The sequence below is a fragment of the Pyrus communis genome, chromosome 15, assembly GCF_041283825.1.
Source record: "Pyrus communis isolate YQ-2024b chromosome 15, ASM4128382v1, whole genome shotgun sequence".
Taxonomy (NCBI): domain Eukaryota; kingdom Viridiplantae; phylum Streptophyta; class Magnoliopsida; order Rosales; family Rosaceae; genus Pyrus; species Pyrus communis.
In genome coordinates this window covers 24,852,730-24,865,992 of record NC_142579.1, presented here as the reverse complement: position 1 = coordinate 24,865,992, position 13,263 = coordinate 24,852,730, and the positions used below count along the sequence as shown (strand labels likewise).

The window sequence follows — 13,263 nt, the reverse complement described above, 5'->3', positions numbered from 1 at the left end:
TGGACACAAAAATACTCATCTGTGTGGTGACTTCTTTTGTTTTTGTTTTTCACTTTCTCAAAACCATCCAGGGTAAAATTGTAACACGACCCCAAAATGGTTAGGGGACAAACAAATTAAACTCCAAAACAAAATCAAGTAAATCTACCGACCCACTAATCACATCCAGATCATTACAATGTATTTACACAATTACTCCATCTTATTTCCCAAACTACCCTACTCCGGAATCGCACTCAAGTCTGCCGCATACCGCCCTTTACCCCCATTTCCCCTCCCCCTCCTCGACCCCCCACCGGCACCAGCTGCCACCACTCTCCGACTATCCTTCACGTCCTCGCCGGAAAATATCAGCGGCGACACCGAATTCCGGCGGCACCCACATTTCTCGCCGCCACTCTTCATAAGCGCGGAGCTGGCTTTAACGGCCAATGCGGCCATCTCCTCCGCCTGTAGCGGGTGCTTGAGCCAGCTGAGCGGCAAGGCAAAGTACAGCTGGCCCGGCTGCAGCACCTCGGTACCGCTGACGGCCTGAAGGACGTCGTCGAAGTCCATATCGTCGGAGTTGCAAATGAAGCAGGTGGGGTTCTTTTGGAGCACGTAGGAGACCTTTACCGGATACGGGTATTCTTGCAATTTTCCGTCCTGTAAAATCAGCTTGGCGGTGGCCACTTGGGTCGACCCGGACGAGCTACAAATACCCATTTGGATCGAAATCGGATCGTTGTAAATGGCGGAGGATTTGAGATGTGTCTTAGAGACAGAAAGTAGAGAGAAAGCGAGAGAGAGAGAGAGAGAGAGTTTGCAGGAAGGAGGGAGAAGCACGGATGGTGTTGGGAGGAGAGAGTGAATATATATATACACAGAGAAATGGGGGGTGGGGGCTCGTAATTTGAAGCATGATGCCACGTAGGACTTGTCGTTTAGTTAAGCAATGTTTTATGATCAGTGGGCAGGGCTTTTTGGCCAAAGCCAGGCTGTAATCGATATTTTACGAGTTCTGAATTAGGGTCCTTTACATAAGTCGCCCTCCTGGTTGCATAAAATTACGAGGTTAGGGACTAGGGTTGTAGCCTGTGGTGGCACTAGTACGGTAGCACCGTAGCAGCGACTATGCTAATTGGTATGTGCATCTTTGCAGTGGAAAAGGATGGGAGGGAGTCATGAGATTAATGGGATTGCTTTTGGGTTTAGGATGGAGATCTCAAAATCCACGAAAAGTCTGATACGTACAATCTTCCTGAACCAAACGTATCAAGCGAATTCAACACATGTGATAACGGGTGATTGAAAATTCTATCATACAAATATTCAAGATTGAAGTCGTCTTAACAAGAGAGGCCGAGATTAACTTAATTTTGAATGTTTTTTATGTTTTATACCCGCTTGTTAGAGCGGGTTGGAAAATGTAGGGGGTGGGGAGGCATGAGGATGCAAGACCACTTCAGTCTGGTTTTAGCTTTGTTTCCGTAAACACTTGCGACCTATAAACATATAGTCGGAGTTTTCATGCTCATACCAACAAAAGATATGTTTTGCTATCTAATACTTCAGATTGTGTCCATATGGCAAACAATCTTTAAGTAAATTTAGATACTTATACGTATGTAAAGATTTGAATTCAAGAACATTTGAATTTACTGCTTATTTCATACTATTTTTGTGTAGTATTGGACCACTTAGGTTGGTTGGTATTGGGAGTGAATGGTTGCATGCACATATCAATTTAGTGCCCACTACACACTGTTTCACAGGGTTGAATGCATAATAGTGCAGTTTCTATAAGTAGGGAGTGATGTCAAAGGATGCTTGTAAAACGGGGAAGAATCGTTCGCTAAACTTGGCAAGGCATTTCATGGATAATGGGAGACCCACCTAACCATGACCATGATGGTACTACCATTATATACCAACTTTTTTCTTTTGGGTACTTATTAGTATGGTTCCAATTATATTTCCCACTTTTCCTCTTGTATTTTGTGGGAAATTTATTTATTTGTTTTGTAAATAAATTCTTTGTTTTGCAACTCATTATAGTATTTACTCTCAAAATTCCAATAATTCTTTTTTTTTTTAAACAAATAATCTGCATTAATGGGGAGGGATAGACTTAACCATGGAAGCGAGAGAAATTTTCTTTTTAAAGCATAAAATTTAAAAGTATTGTAATCATCGATTCTATTTTCTATGAAAGTAAGGATAATACTTGCATTCTTCCTTTGATAATGAGCTCATTTCTCCATTTGCAAATAATTATCTTCACTTTAGAAGTTTAATATCCAAGCTATGCAGTGTCTTACCTTTCATTTGAAGATCATTCCTACAAAAATTCATTTAAATCGGATATCGTTTAGTCATTCAAATTGTATCAAATAAACCAACAGTGTAGGTACCAAGTGATAAATTAATGGCGAACCATCCATTTACTTGATACATTTAATGGACTAAACGATCTCCATTTTGAATGATTTTTGTAAGGATAATCTTCAAATAAGGATTAAGATATTGAACAATTCTAATTATAAAAGCTTCTACGGTAAAGACACATTATTTACAAATGGGGAATGAATTCATCCTTCAAGAAGGAATGCAAGTATTATTCTAAAATTAAAACTAGAAAACAGAAATGTAAAGACCACTGGAAGGCATACCAAAAAAAGAATGTTTAAAAGCAAATCCTCAAAAAATTTGGACTCACAAAAGATGTTAGAAACTTAGAAGTGGAATTTTAACCTTCCTTAGCCTTGAAGGTTTTGGTCACTTAAGCTAAAACTTTTGGGGATCCTTAGATGTTATGTTAGATTATGGGAATTGTTATTGGCACTCCAAAAATCTCATTCTACACTCCAAATTTTCTATATTTGGGAAGAAAAATACACTTATGAGGAGTGTAGAATGAGATTTTTGAAGTGCTAATAACACTTCTGTAGATTAGAGGTATATGGCCATATGCTACTGTGCTAGTTTCCTAATTCTACTTTTTGTAACCTTTGGATTCCACTAGGTGAAATGAACTTTTGAGTATTTTTTTCAAATGGAAGATAAAGTCACAAAAGGCACCTCACAAAGTTAGTCCTGCAAATAACAGAGGAAAGATGAAAAACCGTGCAGATATTTTGTGGAGATATAAGTATACGAGTGGCTTGTACCTTACTAGGCTTATTTTTCCAAATTCTGCGTTTACTAACATATAAGAAATAAAAAAAAGTAAGTAGGTCTCACGTCCTTTCACCATAATGTGAAAATTTTCAAAGACAGTCTAGGTAATCTTACCTCTATTTTAAAGATTTTATAATTTAACTTTAGAGTGGTCGAGCATTTTTAAGTGGGGTTAAAGAACAACCAAGGGCCTCAAGAAGGGGAGAGATTTATCTACACTGTCGTATGATAAAGTTACACTTTGTTACCAGTTTTAGATATAATCACGATTACGCTTTGTTTAGTAATCTAAAATTTACACAAAATTGAAAATCGAAAACAGTTAGAATTTTTTCAACCAGTGTAAGATAATCTTTTTGAAAACTTAAAGTCACCAAATGAATTTTGTTTGAAATTGAAAACTAAATGATTATCCAACAGTAAATCCTCGATTAATCCTGGCAACATTGTACATAAGACCAAAAGTAAGAAAGGTCCAAAATTTTGATTCAAATTGCGAACCCCAATGGCAAATCGAAATTGTGACATACAATTCACATTGCTAAAACTCCAATAATTCACATGTCATTCATCATCTCCTCTCCACTCCCCAGACAAGGACTGCATGCAGATTGCAGGTGAATTGTATTCTTCGATGGGAATGGGGTATTTTAACAGAGACAACAACGGAGGGAGTGAATAATTGGAGATTGAGTGGCTCATGAATTTGCAACGCTTGCTTTTGCACTTTGCACTTTGCACTTTGCAGGCACGTTATTGATATTTTGGCCCAACTCCAAGGGCACAGAATAAATTCCACTACATCAAAAAATAAAAAAATAAAAGACAAAAAAATATATATAAAGTTGGAACGAATGAATAAGAAAAATGGAAACGTGCGTGGTGAGGGAGGAGGTGGTGCATCGCTGCAAAGCATGAGGCAAGGCACGTGGAAAAGAATAACCTTGAAAACTGCAACAAGTTAGCTAAAAATAATAAATTTAAACACTTTATTCATTTGGTTCCAATAGTATTTTAAATTATCATTTAATGTCACAGTCTAGCGGAATTCATTTGGAATTTTCATTTTAAAAGACAATTCACATTCAATGAAACTTCTACTAGAAGCACATTGAAGTTTTTAGTAAAAATAAAAGTGTTCACTAGAAAAGTACTTTGAAGACAAAAGCACTTCTAACTTTTTTGGTTAAAAAAAAGTGAATCAGTTTTGATGATCTAAAGCCGTTTAACTTATTTTAAAAGTACTTCTAAATGTGTTTATTTCTCTTCACCTATAAATTTCTTAAATTTGACTTCTTTATAGCGTATTATAGCAAGTCTTATTGTGTAACTTAACCCAATATCGATTTTTTTAGTGTAAATAATATAGATATTATTGCAAGTTATTGAATCAAGTGTGCGACAAGGGGTGGCGTAAGGTGATCTGGGTGTGCTGGTTTGCTCCCCGACTGTGCCTGCAATCTGCATGCTCCCATGCATGTATAACGGTGCAATGCAACCCTCCCCTCTTTTAACTTATTCAATAAGCTTCCAAAGTCCGCCGCCCTTTACTGCTTCTGCGCTTCTACTTCCCCGGCCACTCTTATCATCCTGCAATACACAAACCTCCTCTCTTTTAACCACAACTCTTGTATATATTCAAGAACTATATTTGGCTACTTAAAGGATGAGTAGGAGTTTTTACTCAAAATTGTCCAATGTCGATTTACAGAACTTTGTGTTTATAATCGGAACCGTTCATGTTATAAATCACTCTGTAAAAATCGCCTCTACAAAAAATCAATTAAAACTAGGTTCGTTTAATCATCAAATTGTACAAAAAATAGATGAACGGAATTGGTAAAAGAATTATAGACCGTCTATGTATTTGCTACATTAGATTGACTAAATGACCTTAGTTTTAATTTTGCAAAAGATGATCTTTACAAAATGATTCATAATATGAACATTTAGATCATAAGCACAAAACTTTGTAATTCGAATACGAAGAATTTTGAGTAGGAGCTCCTACTCATCCTTGAGTAGCCAAGCGTTGTTCTATATTTATTAATGTTGATAATTACAATGTTGTCATATACTATTATTGTCGTTGTCCTAGCTTATCGTTTATGTTGTGGGATTATGAATCTATACTATTCATCATATTAAAGTTAGACAATTTAACAACATGTTAAATTCAACTATAATATCTCTTCTCATCCCTCGCATTGAACCTAAATATTGATCGAGTGGACTTTTAATTTAATGCCTATATCCATATAAACAATCTAGATTCATTAGTGTAATGTACCATAATATGTCAAATACTACGACAATATAACATTATCATTCATCACATGTGAAACTAAATTGTTCGTAAGTTAGAAGTTAATTAAATGGTGTGCATGGAAGCAAAAAATTCAGATTTACATACATAATTTAACAACATAACATGTCAAATCTTGCATCAATGAAGCATGTTATATAAATCCATTGGCATTGAATTTCAAAGACATTGTTACATCAATACTTTGACTAAAGGTGTAATTATAAATTTTTTCACAATCTGGATTTTTAGAGGGTAAAACTTGAAGTGGAAGTGGTTGGAACTTGGAGGAGAAGGTTGAGTTTCTTAATTACTAATATTACAAATTATTCATGTCACAGTAATCCTACATAAAACACATCCAAATCACACTTAATTTCAACACAATCTTAAACAACAGAAAACTAAACAGGAAATCCAAGCTGGATTTTTTCCAATTTGCCATGCATGCTCATGTTCTCTTGGGATGAGAGAGAGAGAGAGAGAGAGAGAGAGAGAGAGAGAGAGAGAGAGATCAAAGAGTAACAAATAATTGAAATAATATATTTAGTATAAACCTGTCTGCAAAGGGTTGTAACTCCCGACAATACCACGCAGACAATGGAGTTCGTGGAATGTGATTGTTCTTTCTTAATTGTTTTTTACATATGTTAATATGTCTTACATTTTAGAACAAAGAGCTGGCTAATTGCCCCCCCCCCCCTCTTGTATGCTTAAATTTTATTTTTTTTTAAAGGGAGACAACTAATGATAAGTCACGGTTATCCATCATTTTCGAGGGCCAGGAAGACTCACAGAGACATTTCAGCCTCCTCCTGACCACAAGTCTAGTTTCCACACCAATAACGGGTTTCCCTTGCATGCTTAATTAAATTTAATAGTTAATACACCCTAAACCGCTAAACCCCATACTTTGTCAGAATGATTACTAACTAATTGTTCTGGTTTTGATTATAATAATTATAATTATGAACCTTACTTTATGGGTTCAATTATTAATGTCCCCACATCAATTCCCTAACCCTTCTTTCCTTGAAGCTTCTTTGTGTTCTTAAACTCTCCAATTCCCCCACCAAAATCTCCAAAACAGTCATGCATGTATCCCTCCAAAAAAAAAAATAAGTGCTTCAATCATGCGCTTTTTTACCAAAAAAAAAATGTCTAACACCCGATGCCTTTTGTGCTTTTAATCATGCAAACATTGTGCTTTTAATCATTTTTGCAGCACAAAGCTCTTATTATTTTGAAAAATGACCATTTCTGTTCCTTTCTCACCACCCTCTCCCTCTCCCTCACAAATCTGGCTGGACTTTTGGTCTTCATGAGCCCATGCATAACAAGCAAGGGGCTGTATTCATTGCGTAAGACATACGTTTTTTGTTGAAGAGAGGACGTGCTACACTGGCGTCGACACATTCCTGCTCCTCCCCTTTTTATTATGTGTTTCATAGTTGGTGTATATGAAAAGAAAAAAAAGATTATATTCACTCTTCGTTCCATGTCTGGACTATTTATATATAAAAAGAATATATTCGGATTCAATATCAACTTTCTCATAAGAAACTATTTCTGTATGAATTATGGGACTTGCATTCTTTTAGAAGGTGTATTCAATTGGAAATTGAGAGATTTTAATGGATTTATAAATCCACGGATTTTTATAGAGTTTAACTGATTTGTAGAGATTTCATGTAAAAATTTGATTCAATTCCCTCAAAATCTCATAGGGAGATGTGAGATTTGTGGATGCTTAAAATACACTACAAAACTTTTCCATTTCCCTCTAATTCCTCAACTTTTCCAAATTCTTTAAATTCAAATTCTAATTGAATACACCTGGAATGTTATAAACTTCTTTAAAATTCTAATTGAATACACCCGGATTTCTAAGAATTTTAATAAACTATCTCAAAATCCTAATTGAATACACATTGAATTTCAGAGAATCACTTAAAATCCTGATTGAATACCCTTGAATTCATTAAAAGAATTAAAATCCCTCAAAATGTCAATTGAATACATCCCCCTTAATTTTGGTTGGACATTTTTCTTTCTTTTGTTTGGTAAATCAATTGAATTTTGAAGCAGACATGTTGGCAACACAAACAATGAACCCCACCAACCGGATAAAAGCAAATCCTACTCAATTATGTGTGTATTATGAATTCAGACAAAACCCTGGAAAGAATCCGATCTAACTAATACTTAAACCCTAGTTGGAAGATTTGAAATAAACTTTTAAAGGTTGGACAACATATCGCTTTAACATTATTTTTAAAGGTAGTGCAACGTTATTACCATGAAAGTTCTTGATCCAGAGCACCTTATCCATGCATGGCTGTTTGGGGCCCACCTCTCGTTAGCCCCTTAAGATTTGGAAAGACTTGAGCTTTGGTCAAATTGGTTCTGAAATCTGCATTATCAAAGAATACAAAGAATGCGGTACTAAATAGTAAATAATTGAACAGATTTTCAACAAATACAAAGAATTTTTGTCCCCTACTCGTCCTATGAATTCGACAAGATGATTGAGATCACTAAAAATATAGCAGAAATGAGATACCTTGGATTGGATGTGGCTTTCCTTCTTCTTTCCTTGCAAGATTGTGATCTTGGGTTTTATTTTTTGTGTTGAACTGCAGCAAAAGGATTGGATAATGCCCTACAATCCAAAAATCTCTCTTAGTAAATCTGAATATACAATAGCATAATGTTCTTGTTAATACTTCATAGTATACTTACTTTGCATCAATTCAATCAAACTTGTATAGAAGTTTTAGTTGTTCCTATCCGTATATATATTATATTACTATCAGCTGCAGTTTGACGTGAATCTCTGAACACATGAGAATAGAACAGATTATTATTCTCAAGAAAAAAAAAAGTACAGAAAGGGAAGTGGCTATAGCTGGTTAAAAACTTAACTAGAGAACTTCCTGACCTGTATGTTGTGTGCATCACAATGCGCCTTTCACATATTTTGAACTCGCCATCTAACTTCATTGGCAAGGACCATGATGTATCAGTTGGTATTAGGTTCTTTCTGCATGGTTGACATGCCCTCGAACAAGAAAGCAGTAGCAGTTCGGGTGCTCAAGCTCCAATTTGTACACTTAATCAACACCCCTGAATGGAAGAAACCTGTTTGTAGAACACATTTCTACTTGTTACATAATCATATGTTGTATATCCTACTAAACTTAAGAACCCCAAGGAGCTGAGAATGGCCACAAGCACAAGGTTAAAGGCTTGTCTATATAGCTTCACTTCTCCCGGAGGTCCAATGAACCCCACAAGAGCTGTTCATCATGCGGCATGGGATGAATTAGATTTGCCTTTTCCTGTTGGCAGATACTCACAGCATCTTATATGCCTGTTCCTCCGATTGCTATATCCATGGCACTTGCCCGCTTCTTGTTGGAATTTCATAATGGATTGCGTAAAGGCAGTACTGTATTCTCTGTTAGGATTAATCTACTCAAGTTTGGAGAAGCTGAGAAAGCCAAAGTTTTAAAATGCTGCGAATTTCGATAGTCAGTAACCAAAAAATAAGACCTACAATTTTCATGTCGGTCTGGACTCTAGAGTGGTTAATGACTTCACATTTCAACGAAATAATCTTCTTGAACTCCAAAAAAAAGTGGTTATCTTTTTTCAGAAATTAATTTGATTTTCCCTCGAACGGGGTTTGGTATGAAAAGAACGGGCAATCAGTGCCTCCTTGCAAGTCATTACATGTAAAGGCAATAAAAAGTGTGAACAATTATCAGGGTTTTAAAGCATTCTAACTTACTGGTACAGCAGCACGACAATTCTTCTATACCCAAAAATGCATTTGGAGCATACCAAATAGACCTCAGTATAAACTTAAGAACACAGGTTTTTTTTCACTTTTTGACATACCCATTCAACTATGGGATGCTTTGTATTTATAAGCTGTTCACGATTACATCAGAGGGTTTGAAAATCCTAATTACAAGGAGATTTGAAATTCAAAATACAAAATAGAAAAGCTACAGTTTACATATATCGAAAACTATATCCTACAAACAAGGACTGGTAATCAGATAACACTTTCAAACTAAACAAACTCCTCAAATCTTGGAGTTGACTCCTCAAAGCATGGTAGATGAAACTGCAGGTTGACTTCGTTTAACAGCCCCCCGCAAGCGAATAGGTGGGGGAACAACTGGAAGCTTGGAGATAAGAAACTTAAATCTTGAAGAAGACAGTCCTTTAGTAAAAATGTTAGCAAGCTGGTCTTGGGAACACACATAACTTACCAATAGCTGCTTACAGACAACCTTCTCACGAACATAATGGTAGTCGACCTCCAGATGCTTAGTGCGCGAGTGGAAGACTGGATTGGACGCCAGGGCAATCGATGAAATATTGTCACACCAAATGGTTGGTGGAACCAAATGTAAATGGAGATCTTTATATAGAGACCGTAACCAGGATAACTCTGCAGCAGTATAAGCTAACTGCCTATACTCCGCTTCTGCACTCGATCGTGAAACTATTTTCTACTTCTTTGAACTCCAGGATACAAGGTTAGAACCCAAATAAACACAGAAACCACCCGTAGAATGACGAGTATCAGGGTTGCCAGCGTAATCTGCATCTGAATAAGCTGTCAACGTAGCAGTTCCTGGTTTGTACAGTAAGCCATGATTATAAGTAGCCTTCAAATACCGAAGAATTCTCTTGACTGCCATCCAATGGGTATTTTTCGGAGAATGCATAAACTAGCACACTTGATTCACAGCGTAGGACAGATCAGGTCGTGTGATTGTGAGGTACTGGAGTGCCCCCACAACACTGCGATACGGATCGCCAATATAAGCACTTAGTTTCTGACCAGACGACACATGAGTAGAAATAGGTTTGGCATCTGTGAATTTTGTTCGAGTGAGGAGGTCCATTGCATATTTAGACTGACAAAGATGCATGGCATCACCATTATACTTTACTTCAATGCCTAAGAAATAACTCAGCGGTCCTAAATCTTTCATTAAAAACAAACTACCAAGTTTCTGAATCAAATGAGCCATCTGTCGTGGACTGTTCCCTGTGATAAGAATATCGTCGACATAAATTAACAAAATAATATATACACCCCGTTTGTTAAACACAAAAAGACTGTAGTTACATGTAGATTCCTCGAACCCCAGTTGAAACAAGAAATTAGAGAACCTTTGAAACCAAGCCCTAGGTGCTTGTTTGAGACCGTAAAGAGATCGTTGCAGCTTACAGACATGATGAGGAAACTGTTTGTCAATGAACCCCGATGGTTGTCTTATGTAAACATGTTCATTCAAGTATCCATGCAGAAACGCATTCTGCACGTCAAGTTGGCGTACATGCCACTTCTTTGACACAACAAGTCTTAAAACAAGTCGAATGGTGCTATGCTTTACCACAGGACCGAAAGTCTTAGTGTAATCCACACCAGCTTTCTGATGAAATCCATTCGCCACAAATCGAGCTTTATGATGCTCAATAGTGCCATCGGCTCAACGTTTAATTTTGAAAACCCATTTGTTTGGTAGCATATTCATTTTAGAATTGTACGGAACTAAACTCCAGGTTCCACACCTTTGTAGGGCATTAAACTCCTACTTCATAGCTTCCCTCCACACCTGATGTTTGACTGCTTGACTGAAACATATAGGCTCAACAAGAAAGTTATCAACTGCAACATGCATAGCATATTTTGGATTTGGTTTTAGAACCCCTAATTTAGAGCGTGTAGTCATAGAATGCCCAGTATCACTAGGCACAGTTGCTTGCACAGGATTCTCATTTATTAAAACTTGCTCATGTGATGGTAGTGAGGGTCCTATAGGCAGGTTAGGTTCTAAAGGTCAATTGAACTGGGATACGGTTTCAGCAATGGATGGTGTATTTTGAGGAGAAGTTACATCAGGATAGGATTCTATGGCTGCTGCAAGACTAGGGGCAGAAGGGATTTGTTGGGGTGGATCAATATTAGTGGATGTAAGACTCTTTGGAGAGGTAGTGGGTAACAAGAAGTTAAATAATAAATGAGGTAAAAAATTGTTACCTTGTACGTCGACACTTTCAGAAGGAGTTGTGAGTCCCTTAAAAGAGAAGGAGTCCTCGTCGAATAGAACATGGCAAGACAAATAAACTCATCTTGTGGACATGTCCAAGCATCTGTATCCTTGATGGTTTAATGAATATCCAAGAAAAACACATGACTTTGATTTTGGTTGTAATTTATTTTGTGTGTATGGTGTTAACCAAGGAAAACAACGGTAACCAAACACCTTCAATAGCTCATAATTTGGTTTTTCTTTGAAATAATTTCTCAAATGGAGATGTATTAGATAATACACGAGTAGGTAATCGGTTTATTAGATATGTGGCAGTTGAGCATGCATCAAACCAAAAAGTAGTTGACATGAAAGACTGAGCAAGCATAACCATTGCAGTTTCGACAATATATCGATGTTTTCGTTCAGCTAAACCATTTTGTTCAGGATGTTTAGGGCAAGAAAAACGTTGTGAAATACCATGAACATCAAGAAACCTTTGGAAAGAATGATTCTTATATTCACCACCTTCATCACATTAAAGAGTTTTTATGGATTGACTAAACATATTTTCAACTTTGGCTTTAAATTTCACAAATATCGCAAAAACTTCAGATTTTTGTTTCATTGGAAAAATCCATGAATATCGCGAATAATCATCCATAAACAACAAATAATAACGAAAACCTTCATTAGAACGAATTGGAGAACACCACACATCTGAATGGACAAGTTGCAAAGGGAATTGAGACCTAGACTCGGACAATTGGAAAGGTAATTTAGTACTTTTACCTAAAGGACATGACTCACAAAAGCGTACATCAGAGGTACCATGAATTGGTAACAATTTATTTGAAATTAAAAATTTTATTATTAGTTTCGCAGAATGGCCAAGACGTGCACGCCACCTTTGAACCGACACTTGAACTCCCACACATGCAGTAACAGAATGCTTGAGACAACCACTGCCATTTGGAAATGGGTACAACCCATTCTCACATCTCCCTCGGAAAAGCGTCTTTCGTGTCTTGAGGTCCTTAACAAGGAAAAAATGGGGAAATATGAGTAAGTAACAATCATTATCTAGGGTAAACTAATGAGCAGAAAGGATATCAGTGGAGGCAGTTGGGCAATGAAGGATGTCACATAAAACAAATGAGCAAGATATAGTATTAAGTTGACTTGAACCATAATGTGCAATTGAGATACCCGTGTTATTACCTACACATCATACTCCTTCATTACCGTGATACTCTTTGGGACTGGCCAGATTCTGAATATCAGGAGTAATGTGTGCATTGGCTCCTGTGTCGAGGAGCCAAGAACCATTCTTCTATTTGTTAAGAGTAATAGGGGAAGAAGTCATTGCCGAGAGTCGTTTGGCCGGGATTCGTCCTTCAAAGGCAGTGTTCATGCGTTGGTAGCAGTCCAATGCATGATGACCTAGTTTGCCACATATTTGACAAACAATTTTATCACCACAGGAAACAAACCTTTTGCCAGTACCTTGGTTATTCTGCGAAGCATTGTTATGGCGAGGATTGGGACCTCGTTGAGCACCACCACGGTTTGAATAGTTCCTGCGTCCACCACCACGAGGGCGACCACCCCCACGTCCTCGAGAAGCCACGAAGGCATTAACAGTGGCTTCTTCAACCAACGGGACATTGTGTTCCGCCAGTCTACTTTCTGTTGTCAGCAGCAATGATTCAAGAGCAGGGTAAGTGATAGGGTTGTCAC

General features: G+C 37.1%; 1 protein-coding gene and 1 long non-coding RNA gene across 3 annotated transcripts; both read right to left on the bottom strand.

Annotated features, from left to right (window-relative positions):
- Positions 1 to 22: 22 nt before the first annotated feature.
- Positions 23 to 818, bottom strand: LOC137717974 (uncharacterized). The gene has a single exon (XM_068457503.2). It carries the CDS (start codon positions 703 to 705, stop codon positions 220 to 222), a length of 486 nt encoding a protein of 161 aa, XP_068313604.2. The 5' UTR covers positions 706 to 818; the 3' UTR covers positions 23 to 219.
- Positions 819 to 4,495: 3,677 nt separating this feature from the next.
- Positions 4,496 to 9,324, bottom strand: LOC137713174 (uncharacterized). Of its 2 annotated transcripts, XR_015957301.1 has the most exons (6): positions 9,258 to 9,324; positions 8,406 to 8,957; positions 8,207 to 8,300; positions 8,028 to 8,126; positions 7,763 to 7,877; positions 4,496 to 4,749 (listed from the first exon to the last, which is right to left on the bottom strand). It is a non-coding gene; the product is annotated as an uncharacterized LOC137713174 (long non-coding RNA). The 2 variants fall into 2 exon arrangements; XR_011065277.2 differs by having other exon boundaries at positions 8,406 to 9,318.
- Between the last annotated feature and the right edge of the window lie 3,939 nt (positions 9,325 to 13,263).

Coding starts and splice junctions, on each gene's coding strand:
- LOC137717974 (XM_068457503.2), bottom strand. CDS start 705: ATGGGTATTTGTAGCTCGTCCGGGTCGACCCAAGTGGCCACCGCCAAG.